General features: G+C 38.9%; 2 protein-coding genes across 6 annotated transcripts in view; one reads left to right on the top strand and one right to left on the bottom strand.

The window, feature by feature from the left end:
* The window catches only part of ACAP2 (ArfGAP with coiled-coil, ankyrin repeat and PH domains 2), a 143,490-nt gene that overhangs the window by 11,759 nt on the left and 104,268 nt on the right, over positions 1 to 27,463 (top strand). The window lies entirely within an intron of this gene.
* Positions 26,157 to 26,309, bottom strand: LOC308516446 (small integral membrane protein 30-like; the record flags this gene model as incomplete). Its single annotated transcript, XM_081087403.1, has 1 exon — positions 26,157 to 26,309. The coding sequence occupies one exon, from the start codon at positions 26,307 to 26,309 to the stop codon at positions 26,157 to 26,159; it is 153 nt and encodes a 50-aa protein (XP_080943529.1).

The following is a 27,463-nucleotide window of genomic DNA, read 5'->3' as shown; positions in this document are numbered from 1 at the left end:
CCTGGGACCTTTCAGTCCGCAGGCCGACGCTCTATCCACTGAGCCAAACCGGTTTCAGCCATTTTATTCCTTTAATGTTTACATTTTCTGTGATGCTACAGATGTACTCAAATTTATATTTTTCACTGCTTAAAAAAAAATACAGTTCAGTTTGAACTGTAAAATATGATAAAACAGCTTAATCCAAGGCAGGCAATGGAGAATGGGCATGAGGATAAGTAATACCAAGGATTTTACCTTTGTTTTTCTTTGATCTTTGAAGGCTATTTTTCCAAAGCATCGATTAAGTAGGTCACCTCTTTTTTTTAAGCACTATGTTATTTCATTGTCTTTTGTTTATCTTTTGTCTTTATTATTTGTTACAAGTTTGTTAGTATTATTGTTGCTCTTTTGAAGATAGTGTGTCTTTTTTCTTCTAGCTGTTTTTAAGATTTTTTTTCTTTGCCTTTGGTTTTAGACAGTTTTACTATGATGCGTGTACTTGTGGTTTCTGTTGTATTTATCTTGATTGGGGCTTGCAGAGTTTTTTCAATAAAGTATGGTGTTTGTAGAGTATCTTTCATCAGCTTGTAGAATTCCTGGTTATTATCTCTTTAAATATGCCTCTACTTCACTTTTTTTCCTCCTTCTGGGACTCAACACCGCATATGTTAGAATTTTTGGCTGTGTCCTGCATTTCTTTTCTGAAATGTTAGTTTTATAGAGAATTAGAATATTTTCTATTGATCTATAGTCCTGTTTATTAAGCTCATCTCCTGCTGGGCATAAACTGCTGTTAAACCTATCTGTGGAGTTTTTCAACTGTATTTTTCACTTTTGAAATTTTTATTTGATTTTCTCTTTTATAGATCCTTTTTTTCATTTTAAAATCATTTTTGTTTATTTTCATTTTTATTTTTCAATTATAGTTGGCATACATTATTACATTAGTTTCAGGTGTACACCCTAGTGATTAGACATTACATACCTACTGAGTGATCATCCCAAGTAAATCTCACACCCATCTGACACCATACATAGTTATTAGAATACTAGAGGCCCAGTGCATGAAATTTGTGCACAGGTAGGATCCCTAGGGGCTGCCAGCTGCTGGCTGGGGCCTCCCTTTCCCCACCTGTTGGCTGGGGCCTCCCTTCACACCCGCCTTGGCCTGGCACTGCCTACTCACCTGCTCCACCATCCTGCCGTGGTCCCGCTCTCGTCAGGGCCCATCAGGGCTGCAGTGCCTCCACTGCTGCCTGCTGCCCAGCGCTGCATCACTGATGTCTGCCATGTTCTGTGCCGGTGATCAGCTCATGTCTAACTCCCAGTAGTTCAAACTTCCACCTATAGGGACAATTTGCATCTTAGCCTTTTATTATATAGGATTATTGACTATAGTTTCTATGCTGTACTTTATATCTGCATGACTATTTTGATTTTAAATCATGGTTGTATTATATATTCTATGAAGATGTTATGGCCTAACACTTATTGTTTATTCCTGTTTTGGATGTGTTGTTTCTCCACTTTTCTGGGTTATAGATAATATGTTAACTAACAATCTCATGTTACTTTTTTGATGAGTGTAGAAAAATTGTATTATATTTCACTTTCTGAATTTGTCTGATTGTTTCCTCTAGATAGACACAGTTTAAACATTTTTGGAAAGAAAACTCATAGGTGATGATGTAATGTGTCATTTCTATCAGGAATTCCATGAAGTTTGTCTTCCTGTTGACAATGCAAAGTTCCATCACTGTTGCGATAGGTAGGACACCTGGGGAGGGAGAGGTTTGAAGTGGGATCAAAGATCAAAGGCCTTAAGGTAGGTAGGAGCTTGATCTTCAAGGGACAAAAAGAAGGCCAATGTGGGCTGAAGCAGAGGGAGCAAGAGAAAGAATGGTAGGAGACAAGTTCAGATGGATAGGTAGGGACCAGATCATGTTAGGCTTTATAAGTCATCCATAGTAAGAAGTTATGATTAGAAAGTTTCTAGCAGTGTTGAGAAATGATAAGGCTTATATTTTAAAGGTATTTGGAAAATGAGTTGTGGAGGGATGAGAGTAGATATAGGGGAGAGAGTGGAGGGGAGGGAGGAATGAGAGAGAGAGAAAAAAAAACATCGATTGCCTCCCACAAATGCCCTGACTGGGGCAGGGATGCACCTGCAACAGGGTATGTGCCCTTGACCAGGAATCAAACTTGAGACCTTTGGTCTGCGGGCCGATGCTCTAACCACTGAGCAGCCATCTAGGGTGTGACTCTTCATCTTGATGGTAGAATGGCAAGGTTATGTTGCAGAAGAGCATGTGTGGCCTCCTTTGGGAAATATAATCTGTAATACATGGTGTCCAAAAATGCCTTGGAATCATGATGAAGAAAGGTACAAGATGCAACATGATTGAATATTTAAAACTAAAGCGAGTTACTTTTCTCTGTCAAAGTGACAATTTTAAGAGTTCTTATTGTTAAGAAAGCTTTAGGGAAAGGTCCCCATACTGTTTTAAAGAGTGTGGTTTAGTATAGCTTTTTCAAAGGGCAAAATACTAAAATATCTTAGGGTTTAAAAATTCATCTACTTTGCTTCAGCATTTTTGCATCTAGGAATTTCTCCTAAGGAATAATAGGAAAAGTATGCAAAGTTGTATGAGCAAAGATATGTATCAGGTTGCTTATTTATTTAGTGGAAAAATTGTGCAAGTACAATGTTGGCTAAGTACAATATTGTTTAGCTATTAAATATAATGATAGCTGACACTTAAAAAATGCTTAATATATACTAGGATCATTCTAAGTACTTATAATTTATAGTTTGTACAGTCAGGGTGGTCCCCTCTCTTATGAAGCCCTGTACTGGGTTTAATTAAATTCTTAATTTTAAAACAGGAGGCCCCATTTTTTTTTTGCACTGGTCACCACAAATTTAGTTGTCATCTCTTTTTATAAATTTTTATTTTTCAATTATAGTTTACATTCAACACTATTTTGTATTAGTTTCAGGTGTACAGTATAGTGATCTCCCTGATACCATACATAATTATTACAATATTATTTATTATATTCCCTATACTTTATTTTACATTCCTGTGACTTAGTTTGTGTTTCATTTCTATGTGAACTAAGTTTTTACATTTTTAAAAGTTGAGAAAAAATAAAGGATAATTTCATGACACAAAAATTATGCAAAGTTTATATTGTAGTACCTATAAATAAAGTTTTTTTGGAACACAGCCTTGCTTATTTACATATTTTCAATGGCTGCTTTTTTGCTACAACAGCAGAATTGAGTAGTTGGAACAGGGACTGTATTGCCTTCAAAGCTTAATATTCCCTATCTGGTTCTTTATGGAAAGTTTGCTAACTCTGGATATAAACCACTGCTTTATTCTGTCTTTATAAAAGAATGAGGATATAGTTACATGCCATATAATTGACATTTTGGTTATTGACAGACCTCATATACAGTGGTGGTCCAAATATCATAGTGTATTACTCACCTGTTTGTGGTGATGCCGGTTTCAGCATTTTTGCATCTAGAAATTTCTCCTAAGGAATAATAGGAAAAGTGTGCAAAGTTGTATGAGCAAAGATATGTATCAAATTGCTTATGTATTTAGAGGAAAAATTGTGCAAGTACAATGTTGGCTAACTACAGTATTGTACTGTTGTCTAAAAGTTATGTACAGTATATAATACTTAATAATGGTAATAAATGACTTACTGGTTTGTGTATTTACATACTATTTATTGTTGTTTTAGAGTGTATTCTTTCTACTTATGAAAACAGAGTTTGCTGTAAACTGCATGCCATGTTACACTGGCAGCCGACTCATACATCTCATATTTACTGCGCCTCATGGTTGTGTCTCTCTTGTGCTTGACTTAATCGTATGTTGTTTTGTACGGTAACATGCTATACAGTTTCATAGCCTAGGAGCAATAGGTTATCCAGTGGTTGGCAAACTGCAGCTCGCGAGCCACATGCAGCTCTTTGGCCCCTTGAGTGTGGCTCTTCCACAAAATACCGACTTCTGCGCATGGGCCAGGAAGTTTCAGTCGCACTGTACATGCGCGCCCGCACGTGGTATTTTGTGGAAGAGCCACACTCAAGGGCCAAAGAGCCGCATATGGCTCGCGAGCCGCAATTTGCCGACCAGTGGCCTACGTGTGTAGTAGGCTATTCCATCAAGGGTAAGTGCACTTTATGATGTCCATATGATGAAATCGCGTAACGAGACATTTCTCAGAATGTATTCCCACTGTTAAGCAGCACATAATTCTGAAGATCCCGGATAATGTTCATGATATAAGAAAAGTGGGATATAGAGTTATAATTTAGAATGTATAATATGACACTGCATATGTCAAAAGGGTTATATGTTAAAATGTCTGGAAAGACTAATATATTTTATCTGGAAAATGGGAGTATGCTTTTTGGCCTTTAGTTTTAAAGTTTTATTTACAATAATCAGAGTTATTAGTAAAAACCAAAAAGACAAAACAATCAAAAACACAAAACACAGGGTAAGCAAAATGGGTGAAAAAAACCCACAACAATTAAAAACCCCCAAACATAATAGTGGGAAAGGAGGCCATGCATTCCTCCCCTTTCCCCTCTGCCTCTCACAACTTACAGAAAAGTTGAAAGGATCATATAATGAACACTTACTATCTTTCATCTAAGATTCACCAGTTGTTTATATTTTGACACATTTGTTTGCTCTGTTTTACACACACAAATACATCCCTGTAAATGCACACAGCAAGAATATTTTTTTTCTGAATCATTTGAAAGTTTGGCATGCATCTGTTAAAAATAAGGAATTCTCTTTTATAACCACACTTATAACACAGTAATTACATGTTCAAAATTTTCCAGATTTACAAATAATGTCTGTAAAATAAAGATGTTTTCCTCCTCCTGTGTAGGTAAAATCACTATTCTTCCCTACTATGCCTCTTTTCTGTACTAGTCACACAGAACACTTCACTTCTGACACTTCTGGTCACCAAATGTGTGGTCACCCCCCTCCCCACATCCCCCCCCCCATCCCCCCCCACACACAACAAATAAATCTCCTACACTAGCTGTAATTTAACTAAATTCTGACACTATCTAGTCAAAGATAGCTTCAGATCTCACAGGTTAAGGGCTCAATATGATAAGGCTGCCATTCCCCATCTCCATTTCAGATGCCAGTTAAAATTCAGATTATCACCTGTAACTCTGACCAGCTATATAGATCGGAGGTTCCCATGACCACCCCACTCAGGTCTGAGTATAATTTGCTAGAGGGGTTCACAGAACCCAGGGAAACCACATATGTTTACCAGTTTATTAGAGGATGTGGTAAAGTGTGTACATGAACAGCCAGATGAAAAGATACATAGGACTCAGTCTGGGAGAGTCCCAAAGTGCAGGAGCTTCTGTCCCTGAGGAGTTGGGGTGCCTCATATTCCAGGTGTGGATGGATGTGTTCACTCACCTACCTGGATGCTCTCTGAACTCTGTACAATTGGGATTTTATGGAGACTTCCTCACTTAGGCAGGATCAGTTATTAACTCTATTTCCAGCCCCTCTCCCTTCTCTGTAGAAGGTGGGGTTGGGGGGGGGGAGCGGGGGGGGCATTCTGAAAACGAGAAGGCTCTAATCATGGCTTGGTGTTTCGGGTGACCAGCCTCCATCTAGGAGCCCACCCAGAGTGGCCTCATTAGAACAAAAGGTGCTCCTAGTGCTCTTATCACTTCGAAATTTAGAAGGGTTTCAGGAGGCCTGTGTCAGAGATGGGGCCAAAGACAAATATTAGAACAAGAGATGCTCATAGCATTCTTGTCACTTAGGAAATTACAAGGGTTTTAGGAGCTCTATGCCAGAAACTGGGGGCAGAAACCAATATATATTTTTTTAGTATTTCATATAATGTCTCTTATAAGTAGTTTTCTTTTTTTTCTTTCAGCCTCCAATCAGGGTTCCTGCATTGCCTTTTCATTACCTGTACTGACTGTACATTCTTTTAATCCATCATCTCTCACTGAGGTTACTTAACCACGAAGAAAATATTGGGTGATTATGGAGCTAGGAGAGATCTTGATCTTATCTGAGAACTTCAAATTGGGTAAAATTTTGTATGTCACATTAAGAATTTTGGTGGATTATAATAGAAACATAGTGCGAAGCTCTTAGAGATGTGACTTGTTCTAATTTGTATAGTATTAATTTTTGAGGCAAAATATTTTAGTGTATCACAATTTGGTATAAAATGACACTGAAAAAAACTGAAAAATACGTTTTTGAGACAGTCTGGGGAAGTCAAACATGAAATAAATATGAGATTATTTAGGAATTATTATGTGTGATAATGGCTAAGAGGTTCTGTTAAATTATCTGTTAAAGATCAATAAGCCCTAGCCAGTTTGGCTCAGTGGGTAGAGCACCAGCCCATGAACTGAAGGGTGGGTCTCAGGTTTGATTCTGGTCATGGGCACCATACCTCAGGTGCAAGCTTGATCCCCTGCTCTGATCGGGGCTCGTGTGGGAGGCAACTAATCGATGTGTGTCTCTCATTGCTGTTTCTCTCTGTTTTCACTTCCCTTCCACTCCCTTTAAAAGAATACAACACCTGAATTTGTTTTAAAGTACATCAGAAAAAAAAGGGGGGGGGGATAGGACTATATGAAACAAGAATAATTTTGATAATTATTGAAACTAGGTGATGGGTATTTTTATGTGTTTGATTCATTGCATAAGAGGTTAAAAAAACATACCACTGACACCTCATTTTTTGAAATGGAAAATGAACTAGAAGGGTAACTTGTATGTGAAAGTTATCTGATATTCAAAATTTCTGTTACTTTCCAGAGGAGTTCTTTCTTATATAGTGTGAAGATATATATCTCAGGCTTATTTCTAGACATTTTAGTAGAAAAAGAATTGTTGCCTGGCTGGCCTGGCTCAGTGGTTGAGCGTCAACCTGTCAACCAGGAGGTCATGGTTTGATTACTGGTCAGGGCACATGTCTAGGTTGCAGGCCCTATCCCCAGTGTGGGGCTTGCAGAAGGCACCCTATCAGTGATTCTCTCATCATTGGTGTTTCTGTCTCTCTCTTCCTCTACCTTCCTCTCTGAAATCAATAAAAATGTATTTTAAAAAATAGAAAAAGAATTCTTAGCAAAAATAATTTATCTCTTAAAAAGAATCTAATATTTTAAGATATTAAGAAGTAATCTTGCTTTTACAGTATTTATTTTAAAACTACAATCTTTTAAGTATGGCAGAAAGCTAGCTTTTACAATGGAAAAATTCTGTACCAATTACACAACTGTTTAATTCAAACTGCCTCTTACAATTGTAGAATGCTGTTGTGGAGATATGTTGCTTATCAATCAGCTATTGTGTAAGTTGTGTGTAATCTTTCCTATGACTATAGCACTAATGCATTACTAATACTGCTTTACTATGAGTCCAAGATATGTAACAATGGCATTTCTTTTTATTTGAATCCAGCATCTGTAGTCTGGCCACAGGTGCTGGTAGCAGTCATTGAAGTAAAAATATAACAATACTGTATTATGAAAATAGAGTTTGTTTCTAAGAAAGAAAGTCAACAGGTGACTTAGTGTCAGGGCCTTTGTTCTCTATATTAATAATGTTTTAGTTTAATTTTTATTTTAATGCTTAATAATTATTTGAGAAGCCATTTATATAGTCAATAAGCAGTTTTTAACCAGAGTTCCACATCAGAATCACTTAGAGTGGTTTATACAACATACCTTTGTTTGGACTCTATTCCAGAACTATTGACTCAGAACTTTTGGGGAGAACAGGACTCACAGATCTAGATACTTTGAAAAGGCTTTTTAGGAGATTTGGTTTTGAGCCTTTATTCAAGGACTAGTGCTGTAAGAGTGTTAGAATTCTTCTTTATAATATGTAAGCAGATAATAATAAAGTCCTTTCCTGGGTGTGGAGAAAAGGGAACACTCGTGGGAATGCAGACTGGTATAGCCACTATGGAAAACAGTATGATGTTTCCTCAAAAAATTAAAAATGGAACTGCCATTTGACCTAGTGATTCTAATTCTAGGAATATATCCTAAGAACCTTAGAACATCAATCAGAAAGAATATATGCACCCTGAAGCAGCATTATTTACATCTAGTGGCCCGATGCACGAAGATTCGTGCAAGAATGGGCCTTCCTTCCCCCGGCTGCAGGCACCGCCTTCACTCTGGCCGGAGCTGCCTTTCCACCTTGGCTCCAGCCCAGAGCTGCCTTTCCCCCTCCCATGCTGCCCAGAGGCCTGGAGCGGCTGGGGCAGTGTGGAACACCTGCATCGTTGCCATGGTGACGCAAGCAGCCCACCCCCGGTCACTTGGTGCCTGTGTATGCAAATTAACCCATCATTTTTGTTAATTTGATGTTAATTTATTACATCACTATTTCCTGACTGGCTGGTGGGCATCACAAAGGTATGGTTAATTTGCATCTTTTTATTAGTGTAGCTAGCTAGATCTGGAAATAGCCCAAGTACACATCCGTAGATGAGTGGTTAATAAAGCTGTGGTACATTTACACAATGGAATACTATGCAGCTGTAAAAAAGCAGGAACTCTTACTCTTTGAGATGGTATGGAGGGACCTGGAGATTATTATGCTAAGTGAAATAAGCTGGTCAGAGAAAGGCAACTATCATATGATCTCACTTATATGTGAAATCTGATAAACAAAATAAACTGATGAATAAAATAGGTCCAGAGACATGGATGCATGGAACAGACTGACACATCTCGGGGCGGGGGTGGGGGGGGGGTGCAGGTTGGGGGTTGGTCAGAAAATATTAAAAAGAACTTAAATATATGTGCATGCATGCATAGCATATGGACACAGACAATAGTTCGGTGAAGGCCTGGGGTGAGGCAGAGGCTAAGAGGCTAAGGGGGCGGAAAATGGAGGACATCTGTAATACCGTCAACAACAAAAGTCCTCTCCCTGTCTTTTTAACCTAATAGGTAGTACATAGTTTCCTACTGGCTGTCTCTAACTCCATCACTTATTCTGTTTCTCTGGAACAGATAAATCATTTAGCATTGTAGCAGATAGATAGCCATTAAAGTGTTTTTAGCCGGTGAATGATGTGATAATATTTGTATTTCCCACTTATTAGTACCAAAATTATTGTGTCACACCTCAGACTGATCTCAGTAACTATCCACTGCAGACAACTTCATTATAGCACTTTGCTAGAAACCTGTTCTTTGCCCAACCCAGAGCTACCTATTATCATTGTTTTGTATTCATAATTTTTCTAAGATAGTAATTTCATTAGCTTTACTTTTATACACAAAAATTCTCATTTTATTCACAAAAATGTCGCCCTGACCAGTTTGGCTCAATGGCTAGAGCGTCGGCCTGTGGACTGAAGAGTACCAGGTTCGATTCTGGTCAAGGGCATGTACCTTGGTTGCGGGCACATCCCCAATAGAGGGTATGCAGGAGGCAGCTGATCGATGTTTCTCTCTCATCGATGTTTTTAACTCTCTATCCCTCTCCCTTCCTCTCTGTAAAAAATCAATAAAATATATTTTTAAAAAAATTCTGTGTCTCTACATTGCTTTTGAGATAAACTTTACTAAGGTCTTCTAATATACTCTCTCTCCTGTGTCTTCTACATTCTAATTTTTCTTTCATGTCACCTAAACAATACCATAGGTCTGCAATGCTTTTCTCTTCTGCCTTTAAATAAATTATGAAATTTTATTTTTTCTTGTACAAGTTTTAAAAACAATTACATTAATTGGAAAAACAGTGTAATACAAACATGGGACAGATTAATAAGAGAAAATAACCAAATTTAATATGTGCATATTCTTGGGAACCCCACATAGCAGAAGGTTCAGAGATAGGAAGAGAAAGTGAGGTGTATGTGACATTCTGAGCTAAGGATAAGGTAAGGCATTTTGGGGCTTCAGAGGGTCATTGCAAGACAATAATAAGAAAAGATGTTCCACACAGCTGGCATTGCTCAGTGGTTGAGCATCGACCTATGAACCAGTAGGTCATGGTTTGATTCCTGGTAAGGGTAGATGCCCAGGTTGTGGGCTCAATCCCCAGTAGAGGCAGCTGATCAATGATTCTTTCTCATCATTGATGTTTCTATCTCTCCCTCTCCCTTCCTCTCTGAAATCAATTAAAAAACTACACTAATAAAAGAGAAAGATGCAAATTGACCGTACCTTCAGGAAGCCCACCAGCCAATCAGGAGTGAGCATGCAAATTAACCCACCAAAGCTGGCGGGTTAATTTGCATACACAGGTGCCATGGTGACGATGCAGACATTCCTCACGCCCCAGCTGCTCTGGACCTCTGGGCAGCGTGGGAAGGCGGAAAGGCAGCTTCGGGCTGGAACAAAGGCAGTGCCAGCAGCCAGGGGAAGGAAGGCCCATTCTTGCATGAACCTTCGTGCATCGGGCCTCTAGTATATATATAAAAAGAATAAATGTTCCATAATTAGAAGTTTGCCCTGACTTATAGATGGGTCATAAAAAGTTATTTCTACTGATAACTCTTATTATGGGCAAGGCACCTAATTGATATTCTTAAAAAAAAAATCTTTTTATTGATTTTGGAATGAGAGAAAGAGAAAGAGATACAGATGGTGGGGGGAAGAGAGAGAGAGAGAGAGAGAGAGAGAGAGAGAGAGAGAGAGATATCAGTTACCTCCTGCACATCCCCCTCTGGGGATGGAGCCCACAACTGACCAGGAATCAATATTCTTTAAGGAGCGGTAAAAGTTTCTTTTGAGCTTGCAGGGTCTTGATTGACTTCAGCTCAAAATAATTTACATACCAAAGTATCACACCTTGGGGAAGTCTTTTCTGAACCTCTACAAAATCTAGGTTTGGTATCTTGGACTTTTAGCAACAGTGATGTTATTATGAGCCCGTGGCTTTCTCTTTAACAGAGTTCACCAATTTGATATGAACTGTTTTTGTTTTTTTAAAAATCATTATTTACCATGTATTTTTACTGTGTAGTTTTGATTTTTTTTTTAACACTATTAGAAAAATTTAAAAATTCCTGTGCTTGTGTTTTTGTTGTTGTTGTTCTTTTATTTTTAATTTCATTACATGGTGGTTAGTGTGATTAGTTATATATCTGCTTGATGAAACACAAATTTTCTTTGTGGATTAATAAATCAGTTTTTTAAAGTGGTCCATGATTGTTTAAATAGGAGATATATACTCTTGTTTGCTGGGTATAAATCTTAGCTAATAGCTATACGTATGTTGGTATGGCTATTGGATCAAACTGTATTAATGATTTTATTTCTGTTTAGTTCCTCTCCATCAGAGGTTACAAACTGGCTAACAGGTCTTATTTGGCCCATAGACATACTCTGCTTGCCATGCATTGTGTTGGCCTGAATAATGTTAAAAATTAACATTGATTAAAAAGTTGCCAACGTTTAAGAATTTGGAAATTTTATGTGGATTTCTAGTTTCCTCAGGTTTTATTTCAGCTTCTCAAGCTCATACTCTTTGTTGCCTCTAGGCTTTGAACAGGCTGTTTGTTCCCTTTGTCTGGAAGTCTTTCTCCACCCCCTTTTCCTAGCTTACTCCTATTCATCCTTTCTGACTCAGTGTTAATGTCACAGCCTTCCAGAAGCCTGCCTTCTTTCTCAGGACTAGCTAAAGAAGATGGATGAATAGTAAATATGCATATGAAGAAATGCTCAACTTTTTCAGTCACTTGGGAAATGCAAATTAAAACCACACTGAGATGCCATTACAAACCTAGTAAAGTGACTTAGACTTACTATACTGAGTATTGGCAAGTATGTGGAGCAACTAGAATCCTCATACACCACCTATGGATTATATAAAATGGCAAAACCACTTTGAAAAAACAGACAGTTTCTTAAAAAGTTAAGTGTAATCTTATCATATGATGCAGCCATTTCACTCCTAGGAATTTACCAAAAAGAAAGCAAATATCCACAAGAAGACTTGTACATGAGTGTTTATGAAGTGAGTAGATAAACAAACTGGTATCTTCTTAAAACTTAATACTAAGTCAATAATAAAAGTAATGAAGTATTGTTACATGCTATAACCTGGATGTATCTCAAAATAAGTATACCGAGTAAAAGAACCCAGATTAAAAAGAGTGCATACTAATAATCCATTTATAGACAATTCTTGGAAACTTAAATCAATTTATAGTGACAGAAAGTACCTGGGGAAGAAAGGGGCAGAAGACAGAGATTGTAAAGGGGTAGGGTAGATATGTTTATTATCTTGCTTGTGGTGATGGCTTCATGGGTATATACGTGTCAAAACTGATCAAATTGTATATTTTAAGTATGTGCAGTTATTGTATGTCATTTATACCTCAATAAAGTTGTTAAAAAACAACAGCCTAGAGAGTGTGTTAGACTAGCATTATTATTACTCCCCAACCTCCATCAGTGGGATCTCTAACTGCTTTTCTCTTGTCAAGAGTGTTACTGGAAAGGGCCTGCCTGGCTGGTGTGGCTCAGTGATTGAGCACCCACCCCTGAACCAGGAGGTCACACACAGTTCTATTCTGGTCAGAACACATGCCTGGGCTTTGGGCTTGATCCCCAGTGGTGGGGCATGCAGGAGGCAGCTGATCAACTATTCTCTCTCATTATTAATGTTTTTATCTCTCTTTTCCCTCTCGCTTCCTCTCTCTGAAATCAATAAAAACATATATTTTTAAAAAAGTGTTACTGGAAAGGGACTGGGCCTAGGGTGGGGTCTGCCTTGGGCAGGCCTGTAGTGTGTGGGTTATTGATTTTGTATAGCAAAGATTTCACAACACAAGTCCAGGTGATTTTGAGAGTATGTTTATTAAAGCTGAGGACAGTGAAACAAGGAAGGGCTTAGGATGAGATGCCGTGGTTGGCAAACCGCGGCTCGCGAGCCACATGCGGCTCTTTGGCCCCTTGAGTGTGGCTCTTCCACAAAATACCACGTGTGGGTGCGCACATACCGTGCGATTGAAACTTCGTGGCCCATGCACAGAAGGCGTATTTTGTGGAAGAGCCCGTAATTTGTGGAAGAGCCACACTCAAGGGGCCAAAGAGCCGCATGTGGCTCGCAAGCTGCGGTTTGCTGAGCCGCAGTTTGCCGACCACTGGATAGAGGAAACAACAGGAGGGAGCCTAGGTGGGGCTGCTTTGGCTCACTAAGTCAGAGAAAAGGGGGCGTTGGAGACAGGTTCAGGGGGTTAGTCTGGGATGAGACCAGTTGCCACTACCCATTGCTCCTGTGGTTGCAAGCCCCGCGCGCGCTCCCGTAGAGCGAGGAGATGCAAGCCTGTGGGTTAAGAAGAGGGGGCAGGGAAAGGCATGGGTGTGCTCCCTAAAGGCGGAGGGGGAGTACATACCTGGTCCTTGGTCTTTAGGGTTTTAAAATGTGTGTGTGTGTGTTTTTTTAAATTTATTTATTGGGGGGAGAGAGAGAGAGAGGGAGAGAGAGAGAAACATCGATTTGCTGTTCCACTTATTTATGCATTCATTGCTTGTTTCTTTTTTTTAAATTAAATCTTTATTGTTCAGATTATTACATTTGTTCCTCTTCCCCCCCCCCCCCAAAACTCCCCTCCACCCAGTTCCCGCCCCACCCTCCGCCCTCACTCCCCACCCACTGTCCTCATCCATAGGTGCACGATTTTTGTCCAGTCTCTTCCCGCATCTCCCACACCCCTTTCCCTCCCAAGAATAGTCAGTCCGTTCCCTTTCTATGTCCCTGATTCTATTATAATCACCAGTTCATTCTGTTCATCAGATTATTTATTCACTTGATTCTTAGATTCACTTGTTGATAGATGCATATTTGTTGTTCATAATTTGTATCTTTACCTTTTTCTTCCTCTTCCTCTTCTTAAAGGATACCTTTCAGCATTTCATATAATCCTGGTTTGGTGGTGATGAACTCCTTTAGCTTTTCCTTATCTGTGAAGCTCTTTATCTTACCTTCAGTTCTGAATGATAGCTTTGCTGGATAAAGTAATCTTGGTTGTAGGTTCTTGGTATTCATCACTTTGAATATTTCTTGCCACTCCCTTCTGGCCTGCAAAGTTTCTGTTGAGAAATCAGCGACAGTCGTATGGGTATTCCCTTGTAGGTAACTGAGTTTCTTTCTCTTGCTGTTTTTAAGATTCTCTCTTTGTCTTTTGCTCTTGGCATTTTAATTATGATGTGTCTTGGTGTGGTCCTCTTTGGATTCCTTTTGTTTGGGGTTTTCCGCGCTTCCTGGACCTGTAAGTCCATTTCTTTCACCAGGTGGGGGAAGTTTTCTGTCATTATTTCTTCAAATAGGTTTTCAATATCTTGCTCTCTCTCATCTTCTGGCACCCCTATAATTCTGATGTTTGTACGCTTGAAGCTGTCCCAGAGGCTCCTTACACTATCCTCGCATTTTTGGATTCTTTTTTCATTTTGCTTTTCCGGTTGGGTGTTTTTTGCTTCTTCGCATTTCAAATCATTGACTTGATTCTTGTGCTCCTCTGGTCTGCTGTCGGGAGTCTGTATAATATTCGTTATTTCAGTCAGTGTATGCTTAATTTCTAGTTGGTTCCCCAATATAACATCGAGGGTCTCATTAGTTTTCTTGTAGATCTCATTAAGTTTATCGGCGGCTTCTAAACAGTTCTTAAGAGTCCTTAAAAGTGTGGTTCTGAACTCTGTATCTTCCATTGACAATTTTGTCCTGTTTCTTTGTCTCCGCATTTTGTTATGCTTCCTTGGTGCACCCCCTAGTGGTCTTTGTGCGCAGTCTTATAGTTAAACCTTGATTGTTGTAGCTAATACCAGGGAGGGTTTGACCTCCAGGCCAGGTGGCTATGAGAATCAGCTGTGTCTGCAGTGAGAGAACTTCTGTCCTCTAGGGAGGTGCTAATCTAGCGTTTGCCTGAGGCTATCCGGCAAATGCCTCTGTGCAGGGCTTGGGCGGGGCGGGTCGCACAGGATCAACAGGGTGGGCCGGAGAGAGCAGTTATGGCGGCTCTCAGTCCTGTCCCCAGGGGCTCTGCCTCTCTGAGTCCCAGCACCAGCTGCAAACCTCGGAGAGAAAGCTGCACCCGCTCTGACCGAAGCCAGACAGTCCCGCTTCTCCTGTTTGAGTCTGGGTCTCTAAAGACTCGCCCGTATCTGGAGCTCAGAGTCTGCGACTCCCTCCGGATTGAAAACGCCAACCGCGCACTCCGCACCTCAGAATTTGACTTCAGCACTGCGCCTCCTCTGAGTGTCCGTATGCGTTTCTCTTTCCTCCTAGTTGTAGGACTTTCACTCAGCCAGCGTTCCTGTGGTTCTGGGTGATGTCTGTTCCGTTTTTTAGTTTCACTTTTGAAGTAGTTGTTCAAGGCAGCAAACTCCGGCATTAACCTATGCCGCCATCTTGGTTCTCCCCATTGCTTGTTTCTTGTATGTGCCCTGCTAGGGATTGACCCCACAACCATGACATTGTGACGATGTTCTAACCAACTGAACTACCTGATCAGGGAGGGCTCCTTTTTAGTGTTTTAAAGGCTGGGAGTTTAGAGGGGAGGTCTTAGGAAAGGATCTCAATAGAATATTCATCAGCTTTTCTAGGTGTGACCTTTTAGAGTCTTGGGAAGCACCAGGGCAGGGAGTAATGATCCTCTCATTGCAACTGGTCCTAGCCTGCCTGGCTTTGCTGCTCTTCTTGGGCTGAAATACAACTGAGGCTTACTAGATGTTATCTGTAGGGAGGAGAGATCAGGGAGTCTAAACTGCATGACCTTGTTACTAGTATATGCCAGAGGAGGAAAGGCCACCCTGGGACAAGGTTCTATGCCAGTTTTGACTGTTGCCAGGCACCTGGGCTTTCTTTTTCTTCCCTGGTGACGTTCTGTATCTGGCTGTAAATTGCTTGGCCAGTTTGTTTAGCTATCTGCCTCAGTTTCCCCATCCACTTATCAAGGAATTTTCCTAGCTTCTTGCTATCCTGCCTCAAAAAGCAAATGCTTCTTTAATTTTTTTTTAAATTTTAAAAATAATTTTTAAAAATACATTTTTATTGATTTCAGAGAGGAAGAGAGAGATAGAAACATCAATGATGAGAAAGAATTATTGATTGGCTGCCTCCTGCACACCCCCACTGGGGACCCAGCCTGCAACCTGGGCCAACGCTCCATCCACCGAGCCAAACTGGCTAGGGCATAAATGCATCTTATTGGGCCGGGTGGTTGTTTATGATATTTCTGTCAGTTCCTTGACATCCAGTGGTATACTTCCAGCCTCTTTCTGCAGAAGTCTCCTCATTCCAGGATTTAAAGCCCAAGGCAAGACTCAAGTGGCACACATTTTTAAATGGGAGACACTCACCTTGGCCAGCTATAATGACAGTGCAGCTACTTTGTAATTGTAGTTGTGTTCTGTTCTGCTGTGGTGGATCACTTCAATCAAATGCTAGTCTTAAGTTTCTCAGGTAGAAGTCAGATAACCATTCCACAGAGTCCCTAATCTCCCAAAGACAGATATAAAGTTTTCAGAGTGATATACTTGAAGCCCCCTTTACTAGGCTAGAGGTGAGGTTTAAAGAACCAATCCATCCCTCTTTGATTCTAGAGTCTTATTGACAACTCTCGCTAAAGAAATCCCTTTTCCCCAATTTCCATCTCTTCTTTAGATCTAAGTCCTCCCCACCTCCACCCTTTAAAAAAATACTCAGAGGTGGGTGATCAGCTAAGTATTGTAAAACTTCCTTTGCAGGTTTTGTCCAAGTTGGGTTAGCACTTCAATTTGCAATGTGGAAGCAGTTGGCAGATAGTGCCTCTCAGCCTCAGCCAAGACTGAGACAGAGGTTTGTTTGGGTATCATGTTATCTATGTGGTTAATAGAACTTTTCTGAACTCTGATTTAATTTAAAAATCTGGACTTTGCTTGAGATTAATGAATTGTGGGAGTTCCACTTTTCATTTTGTCCTTATTTTCTGTATTGGACATATCTTTTTATCAATGGTTTGGGATTGTAGCCATTCCCTAGTTTCATGATGGAGTTTCCTGTAATAATTGTTTTTTCTTTTTATTAATATTTGTAAATTTTAGGGAAGGAAGTAAACATACCCTTATTCTTCTTCTTTTCTTTTTTTGTTTTTTAAACTGAAGACTCCTTGTTAAAAGTCATCTCATTATTGCAGCCCTCACTGACTTCCATCTTCTCTAAACTTCTATAGAATTTATTTCTTACTAATAATTCTTTATATTTATTTACTATTTTATTCTTTCGTATTTATCTAGTTCCTTTTAAGTACCTTAGTGGAATAGATTTGTTTTCTCAATTTTTTTTATTTGTTGTTAATCCTCACCCGAGGATATTTATTCCATTGATTTCTAGAGGGAGTAGAAGGGAGGTTAGACAGAGAGAAACATCGATGTGAATGAGACACATCAATGTTTCTCTCTGGTTATCTCCCACATGCACCCTGACGAGGGATCAAGTCTGCAACTGAGATACGTACCTTTGATGGGAATTGAACCCGAGACCCTTCAGTCCACAGGCCAGTGCTTTGAGCCAAGCTGACTAGGACTGTTTTCTCTATTTTTTTTTTTTAATATATTTTGTTGATTTTTTACAGAGAGGAAGAGAGAGGGATAGAGAGTTAAAAACATCGATGAGAGCGAAACATTGATCAGCTGCCTCCTTCACACTCCCCACTGGGGATGTGCCCACAACCAAGGTACATGCCCCTGACCGGAATCGAACCTGAGACCCTTGAGTCCGCAGGCCGATGCTCTATCCACTGAGCCAAACCGGTCAGGGCTGTTTTCTCTATTTTTAAAACGGAAGAGTTAAAATGATTTATCTTTGATATGCCCCAGCTCAGATATTATAGGATTCTCAAAACTCCTTTGGGGAGTAGTAGACTAGTTAATATTATTCGTAGTTTTATAGATAATGAATAAGTCCGACTTAAAGTATTTGGCCATTATGACATAGCAAACTTAATGACAGTAAGGATTATAGTATAGGATTTATCTATTGTATTTTGCTGTTTGGGTGCTAGAAATTTTAAGATTTGCTTTCTACCAAGGAATATCAACCCCTTCCCCCTCAATTGGTTTATTATTACTAGAGTAGTAGGTAATGTAGGAATGGGGATTTAAAGTCTCAATTATTAGATTTTTTTTCTATTATCTGCTTTACATCATGCAATGAGATGTTATCAAAATAATAAATCGATCAGAAACCACCATAGTACCAATAAATGTACTTGAACAACATCAGGCTAATTGCTTAATTTTGTGTATATTTTTTTCTGTTCTTTTTTGTTTTAACTTTATTGCTATAAAAGTATAATTTGAGTAATGGAAAAAGGAGTATTTGGGTAAATTGCTTGTGTTAAAAGCTAATCTGTCCTCATGAAAATTTTTATGACATAGATGTGAGTGGAAACTAGGTGAAATATTTGAGACATACAAGAATGTGAGGGTGAAACAAGAAGAAAAACAGTATGAAGCAAAGCTGTCCTTTTGCCCTTTCTGTACTAGTACGAGGCAGCCTTTAAAAAATCTTAATCACAGGGAAACCATTAGTATGGTAAAATTTATTATGTATGATCAGCATAATTGAGAGGTTATTTTGATCAGAAGTCTCTGAAAGGGTAACCAAATGCCTACAAGAAGGTAAAGCAACATAGTCACCCTTTCGCTTGCAAATTAACAGTGTAACACAAAAATCATTCCAGATGGTTCACTACTGAAAAGATTTTCGTGATTTTCCTATCATAATCTATTCCAGACTTAGTGAGATTCCTCTTAAACAAGGATACATTTTTGTGGCATGACAATCCTTTTTGTTTTCCTCTGGGAAAACGCATATATGTTAATTTGTGAGATAAATTTAGTATTTCAAAGTTAGTAGTGAGTCACATTTTAAGATGAGAATTTGGGCAGATGAACTCTGAGTGGAATGGTTCTTTTCCATTAACTTCCATCCAATGTCTTCTCCCAAGTTCATGGCTGTGCAATTTTTTCTGCTCTTTATTTGCAAATGTCTTCCTTGAGAAATTTAGCTTCTTGAGTATGGTCAGAGATGAATGCGTTTTCTGATCATATTTTTCATGTCTTTTTCAGCTTATAATATTTAGGTCTGATTAAGTAGAAGGCAGATATAATGAAAATTAATAAAAATTTTAAAAGGCCTTTGAATGTTCATACATTAAATAAAGTTAGTAACTTTCCTATATACCAATAAGCAGATGGAAATAAAAACATTACCAGGGAAATCCCATTTAAATTAATAACAAAAAATATAAAATAAATAGAAATGAAGTCAACATAAAATATGTAGGACTTGCCCAACCAGCATGGCTCAGTGGTTGGGCTTCGACTTATGAACCAGAAGGTCACAGTTTGATAGCCGGTCAGGGCACATTCCTGGGTTTGGGGCTCGATACCCATTGTGGAGTGTGCAGGAGGCAGTTGATCAATAGTTATCTCTGATCATTGATGTTTCTATCTCTCTCTCCCTCTCTGAAATCAATAAAAATATACTTAAAAAATAAAATATCTACTTTATAAACAACAATAAAACAGAATTTGATGACAAAAAGGAAAAATATGACTAAGGAAAATCATCTGTGGCTTGAAGATTCAACATTGTCAAGATTGAATCTTCTAACAAAACACTTTTATAAGAATAACTAGTAGCCCGGTGCATGAAATTCATGCACATTAAAAGGGAGTTAATTAGCAGAAATATTTTGATATTGGTATTTGCCCTTTCTCTATAATAGAAGTGTGAGAGATTAAAGGAAATTAGTAAAATGTATATGAAAATAATATATAAATTTATTAAATAAACAGTAACAAAAGGATATAACAACAGAGGCATGATAGAAAAACGACAAAAACATGATATGAAAACAACAAAAACATGATATAAAAACAACAGTGATGCAAACAATGACTGATAAAGTGATTAAACTTATTCTAATATCTCCCTGTACACCACATTAAGAGTGAAAACACTTTCAGAGTGCTTGACTAATTTCCCTTGTGATGAATTATTTAGAACTTTAACATCACATGCTCTTCAAACTCGACAGAGAGCAACATATAACTGACTATGTGTGAAAACGGGTTCAGGTAGGAATATGCCTACTCTGTCTAGAGTTTGTCCTTGTGATTTATTAATAGTCATCACAGATGCTGGCATCACGGGAAACTGTCGTTGAATCAATTTAAATGGGAGGCCAGTGTCAGATGGGGACAAATCAATTCTTGGAATTAGAACAACCTCTCCCTCTGCAGATCCTGTTAATACTTCAGCTTTGATAATGTTAGGTCGTAATCTTTTGATAATAAATCTGGTACCATTACAAAGACCCCATTTACTATTAAGATTTCTCAATAGCATGATGATTGCACACACTTTCAATTTTAATTTATGACACAGCATTCCCAAAGGAGTAATACTATTAAGAAATTCGATGGGAAAATTTTCCTTTTCAGCATCATCTGTGGAATCAATGGAATCATCACTCAAGTATGTGTGAAAATCTCCATCGAGTATATCCAAAATGTCTTCATTTACTTTTTGAACATGCTCATTTTTTGGAAGGCAGCTATGCTCACCACTATACCACCAACGCAAACATGCTCATTTTTTTGGACAAAAAATTGCATGTTTAGATATATTTTTTGAATATTATCTATAGATATAGTATTTCCAAAGGTAGCTTCAATAATAGATCCATTACAAATCATTTCACAGGGGATTTCAATAATATCCATTCCTGAATGAAAACTGCTATCAAGTTTGCCATCTCCAAGTTTTACTAACCATTCACTATAAGCAGAATCCTCTGATCTCATATTTGTTGTAAGAGACAACTTTCTGAAACATCCCCAAACATTGCAGTACTTTAAACTAGTTTGTACTGTGGCCAATCACATAGCATTGTTTTAAATCTTTCAACTCAAAAAGATTAAATATAGATGGGGTATATCGTATATAGTTGGTGGGATTGTAAATTGGTTCAGCCTTTGGCAGGGGGAGAAAGGTTAGGAGGGTAGATAATACATTATTGTATAACAAAAGCTGTAAAGTATTTATACTCATAAAATGTTTCACCATCACACTTCTAGAAATTTATCTGAGGCTTTTTTTCACTTAACAATCTATTGCAAATATTTCTGTGTTACATTATGTCTCAATATTTTGAATAGCCCCATATGTGTATATATGTGTGTGTGTGTATATATATATACGTACATATACATATACATATGTATATGTATATATATACATATATGTATATATACATACACACTATTTAGGGGGCGGTATTTCTACAAAACACTTTCTTATTTATTTATTTATTTTAGAGAATGGTAGGGGGAGGGAGAGATAGATCGAGACATTGATTGTTGCAGCGCCCCACACATGCCCTGACTGGGGATTGAACCTGCCACCTGGGTATGTTGCCCTGACTGGGTATGAACCCATCACCTTTTGTTGTCCAGGATGATGCTCAACACAACAAAAGTGTTGTGTAGCCGGCCAGGTCTACAGAACACTTTTGTAAGAATTAATGTTCTTAGCTGGATGTCCCATTTATCTCTTTGGTTGTTGAGAACTTATTAAAAACAACAATGTTCAAGATGGGTTTCAGGCCACCCAAGAGCAAGTTAATTGCAACTTGAAAGAAATTGCCATCTTGCTTTTTAAAGGAAGTTTAAGTTGTAAACCTTTGAACTGGGTTTTGGAGCTTTGATGGTGAACAAGACTCAGTCCCTGCCCTCATTGAGCAAATGGACACTTAAGTCACAGTTTGTTAAGTGATACAATCGAAGTAAATTCTGGGAGCAGATAAGAATATCTGCGTGTTGGCATAGTAAAGCTTTCCAAAGTAAAGAATGTTTACATTGCCCTGGCTGGTTTTGCTCAGTGGATGGAGCATAAGCCTGCAGACTGAAGGGTCCCGGGTTTGATTCTGGCCGAGGGCACATGCCGGGGTTGTGGGCTCAATCCCCAGTAGGGGGCACGCAGGAGGCAGCCAATCAATGATTCTTTCTCATCATTGACGTTTCTATCTCCCTCTTCCTTCCTCTCTGAAGTCAATAAAATATGTTAAAAAAAAAAAGGAAAGAATGTTTAAGTAGAAGGACAAATTGGGAATTAACCAAGGTGAAGAAGAGTTTAAGAAGAGAAGGGCTTCTGGCAGGGAACTGTATGTGCAAAGACCCAAATGTAGCTGTGCATGTAGAATGGTGAGGATAGAGGTGTTAATAAGGGCCAAATCATGGGCCTTTTGAGTCAGGATTTTAACCTGAGCATAGTAGATAGCTATGGACAAGAAAGGGCTGTGTGCTAACCTGACAAGCTCAAAGAAGGCCTGCATGGAGGCCTTGCAAACTCAGAGACTTAAAGTGACCACAAAGGATGGTTTGAAATTAAAACTTTTTAAACTAAAAGCAGTTATGGCAGGTAGTTTTGTATAGGCTAGAATCTTCCCTGACAAAAGTCTATCTTTACCTTAACAGTGTATCTATTTTCTTTTACATCTACCATAACTTTGGAATGTCAGGGTAACTCACCTTTTTCTAGACCCCTCAGGGCACAACCAGTGCACCAGGGTGGAGACCATAAATCCTCTCATGTTAATTGTTGACTGTTAACTATCTTGTACCCACCTGTGTAAAAAATGTATATGTCTGTCATTTTACTTTTCATCCAATCCCAGAGGTTCCCCACCCTTTTCGTTTTCCCACACTATCAGAAGTGGATTTCATGTAACCCATTTATATCTTCATTTTTAATTATAATGTATAAAATAAGGTGTAAAACTGCCATTCTCTGGAGCATTATCTCAATCCATTGAGATTTTGCTTCCCAGCAATTGTTGATAGTTTGACTCAAATAAACTCACAAAAAGTCTATATAGGTTTGAATGTTTTACATTGATAAACCTGTCTCAAAATTTTAAGGCGGTTAATCTATCTTGATCATATTTTTGTTTGTTAAAAGAACATCTTGATTGTGTTGGTGTAATTAATTTCATTGGAACAGGAAAGACCTTTGGAAGATGGTTGCAATTCTGGTGAGAGAAAATGATGGTCTGCTCTAGGTAGTAGAGATGGAAGTGGGATAGCATCTAAGTTTTTAGGAGGTAGAATGATATGGGACATTATGCTTGCTTGGAAATGACTGATGGGCTAGGAAGAGTCCAGATTTATCTTTTTTATTTTATTTTATTTTTTAAATTTTATTGCTTAAAGTATTACAAAGGGTATTACATATGTGCCCATTCCCCCCTCCTCCCCCCCCCCCCCCCAGACAGTCCCCTAGCCTCCCTTATCCCCCAGTGTCTTATGTCCATTGGTTATGCTTATATGCATGCATACAAGTCCTTTGGTTGATCTCTTGCCCCCCCCCCCCCCCTCGTCCCCCCCAACCCTCCCCGGCCTTCCCGCTGCAGTTTGACAATCTGTTTGAGGCAGCTCTGCCTCTGTATCTATTACTGTTCAAAAGTTTATAATGGTCTCTATTATCCATGAATGAGTGAGATCATGTGGTATTTTTCTTTCATTGACTGGCTTATTTCACTTAGCATAATGCTCTCCAATTCCATCCATGCTGTTGCAAATGGTAAGAGTTCCTTCCTTTTTAGAGCAGCATAGTATTCCATCGTGTAGATGTACCACAGTTCAGATTTATCTTGATAACTGTGCAAATAGTGTTGTAACTTACTGAGATAGAGAAGAGCAGATTTGGTAAAGATAATGCCCAGTATTTGAATAATGCATGGTCCATTCAGGCAGACATTTTCAATAGGCAGTCTGAAGCTCTGAGAGAGAGATGGGCTGGAGATAAAGATTTGAAGTCTTGATATTTCAAATTGGTAAATGGGTTTTATAAGTTGGAATAATTTCCTTTTATATTTATGACAGATACATGTTAAGCTTATGCTGAAAGAGCTGCTTGCCAAATAACAGGCTTTCTGGAAGTATTTTGTTGGACATGTTTTACTTCTAGTGTTGTAATTGTGAAATTCAACCTAATTGATGCGTGCTATTTTCATTTATTTATTTTCAGTTTTCGTGGCATTTGGAAATCCATTGTAAGGAAATACTTTATGGTATTTAGCCCTTCTGTGGTTAGACATTTAAGTTGTTTCCTATTTTATCAATGTTGCTGTTGCTAGAGGCCTGGATGAGTGGAATTCCTCCGTCACTAGTGGGACTGGAGCTCTTGGGTCACCACTGAAATAAGAATTTCCAGAAGCCCCCATGGGAGAACGAGTGGTTTTTATTTGCGTAAAGTTACATTCCTCGATTTGCAAAGTCCCATTGGGCTTAAACCAGTTCTGGAAAATGTGCAGCTGGGGCTCCAGCAGAGCCAAAAGCAAAGCAGGCCAGTATCCAGAGTTTCCTTCTATAGTGGAGCTGAGTCCAGTGTAGCATCAGGCTAATTACAGTCCGTTAGTCCATTGTGTGGGTCCGACATAGCCTTGAGCCACATGGGGCGAATGCAGGGGAGCTGCCTCCTGCAACGGGAGTTTCAAGAGGACAAGAGGGCTTAGAGCAGTGGTTCTCAACCTTGGCTGCACATTAGAATCACCTGGGAATCTTTTTAAAATCCTGATTTCTGGGCCTCATCCTCCGGAAATTCTGTTTCTTTGTTACTAATGTTGTGGCCTCACCCCATAACAAAGAAATGGAATTTCCAGAGGATGAGGCCCAGAAATCAGGATTTTATAAAGATTCCCAGGTGATCTAATGTGCAGCCAAGGTTGAGAACCACTGGCTTAGAGCACAAGAGCCAAGAGAGGAAACTCCCTTTTTGCAGGAGTTTAAATATCAAATCTTCCCGTGGTGGTGGCCATGCCTATTCTGGCCACCAACTTGTTCCCAGGTGACTGACAGGTAAGCATCCTCCCACATCATCTAGACCTTACTGGGCATGTATCTAAACTGCCTCTCTCCAGTCCCTTCCCCTCTCAGTTCGCAGGGAATAGACCTGTAGAGTGTTAATTGCAGCTTCTTGGCAAAGCTGTATAAATGGCATGCCTATATTATCTAGTCTTCCTTTTACTCCTTTCCTGTTAATAATAACTAGGTTAGCCATAGCCAGTTTGGCTCAGTGGATAGAGCGCTGGCCTGTGGACTGAAGGGTCCCGGGTTCGATTCCGGTCAAGGGCACGTGCCCAGGTTGCGGACTCGATTCCCAGTAGGGGGGGGTGTGCAGGAGTCAGCCAGTCAGTGATTCTCTATCATCGTTGATGTTTCTATCTCTCTCTCCCTCTCCCTTCCTCTCTGAAATCAGTAATAAATATGTATATAAAATATTGATCGGCTCTCTGCCCGAAGCCATTCCCTATGCCTTGGACCAAATGGAATCAATAAAGCTTTTTGCAGTAAAAACAGAAAAAAAATTATTTTTTTCATTAATCTGAATTTTAGTTTTTTAAACTTATAATGGGCTTATATTTAATATACTATTTCTCACCATGGGGTTGTTAGTATAAAAGCTTTTATTTTTGACATTAAATCTCTTCCCTATTTTAATGTCAATACAAAGTACTTTTTTACATTAAATCTTTCTCCATTTCAATGTTAGGTACATTGAATATAGTTTTCACTACTTTTCTCCCCAAAAATAAAAGTTTTAAATTTTGACTGACTATATTTGATATCTAATATCTAAGTACAATATTGACTTGGGAGATAACAAAACAAAAATCTAATAAAAATATAGGGAAGAGACTCCTTAACAATGCACGAGGCAGTAATTACAACTGAATAGTGACAACTTCCTAGGATTCTGGGCAAGAGTTTCCTTGTTCCAATTTCATGTGCTTTGAAAATTATGAGATGATCAAATATTATGCAAATTACAGACATCTTCTTTGACCCTCTTTTTAACTATCAAATAAATTATAGACTGCATTTTTCAGTGCGTTATTTGTTGTGAAAAAGAATTTTTTTTTCCATTTAACATATATAAATTTATTCCCATTTATAGGGAAACTAAGAATGTAAAATTACCGTATTTACTATTTCTTGGGAACTCTTAGACACCAAAGCTCAGTTTTTAACCTAAATATTCAAATATTTTCTGGGCAAGGTTTGACTCAGGAGGCCCTTCAAAGTTACACCTCTTTATTTCTCTTTCGTGCTATACCCCAAAACAAGCACAAATGCCTGTAATGCAGAAAACCACACCTAAAAAGAGAGCAGTTGCATCTCCAGCTTCTACTGCTTCAACAACAGGCAACAACAAAAGCAGTGAAATGAAGACTATGAACAGTTGTGCTGAAACTGAGGTCATGATGTTGGGACCTTGAGATGGCTGGATTTTGAGTGCTGAAGGTTTTAAAGAAATGATATAGGTATAACTCTACCTGAGTTGAAATACTCCCTTCCTGGAGCTCGGAATTCTGAGGCTAAAAGGTTCCATGTGACAGCGCCTTCTAGGAAGCAGCCATTACAGGAAGCTCAATCTGAATTAAAAAAATATACATGCGCACGCGAGTGCACACACACACACACACACACACACACACTAGTGGCCCAGTGCACGACTTTGTGCACATTGAAAGGAAATTAATTAGAAGAAATATTTTAATATTGCTATTTTCCCTTTCTTATAGAAGCGTCAACCAAATTCACGATCGACAATGACAGATCGAAACACACGCGTGCGATTGCCCCCAGTGAGAGCTTTATATGTATCGTGCATGCACGAGTCAACTTAGCCTTTTATATATATAGAATAAACTTGCTTAATTAGACCTGCTTTCTGGTTTAGCTAAACTTTTTCCAGCCCAGTGAAGCACCCCAACTTCTCTTTCAGGTAATTGTCAGTAACACAGCAGTAAATATCAACATGAAGCAGATTATTATTGTAGATCATGCAGGGAGAACAAAGGGTAAAATATTTAACTGCAGCAATGTTTGACTATATTCTATGCAGTGAGAAAATCTGAAGTCATTTTCAAGATCCACCATTTCTTTTCAGTTGGGTCAAGTTCTAAGCTTTCTAAATCTCCGTTTTCCGGCTAATGAAAAGAAAATAGGATTCCACTGAGTCTCCTATCTACCTAATCCAGGACTTCTGTGAGGATCAAATGAGATGAGGCACGGGAAAACACTTCACAGACATTTGGTTAAAGTGTAAAATGTTTGTACCTGGCCATAAAGCAAGTCGTGTTCCTGGGCTAAGAAAACTCCAAGGAGGCTAGTTGCTAGGGAGAGGAAGTCAGGTGTTGCTATGTGACGTCATTATCTGGCACCCATGGCGACCATTTCTGGGCTGGGCTGGGCTGTTGACCGCATTTTGCGCCATGGGGTCTTGGCAGCATCGGCTGTAGTTTGGTGGGCTGTTGCTCCAGGGTAGTGATGAGGCCTGTGTTCCACTTGGGGAAAGACGATTTGTGGGCACCAGGTCCGCAGTGCCATTTCTCTGTAAATGGCCAGTGCGTG

The sequence above is a fragment of the Myotis nattereri genome, assembly GCF_964212035.1.
Source record: "Myotis nattereri genome assembly, chromosome: 3".
In the NCBI taxonomy this organism is placed as follows: domain Eukaryota; kingdom Metazoa; phylum Chordata; class Mammalia; order Chiroptera; family Vespertilionidae; genus Myotis; species Myotis nattereri.
Note: the sequence above shows the minus strand (reverse complement) of the source record. Positions and strands in the feature narration are given on the sequence as shown.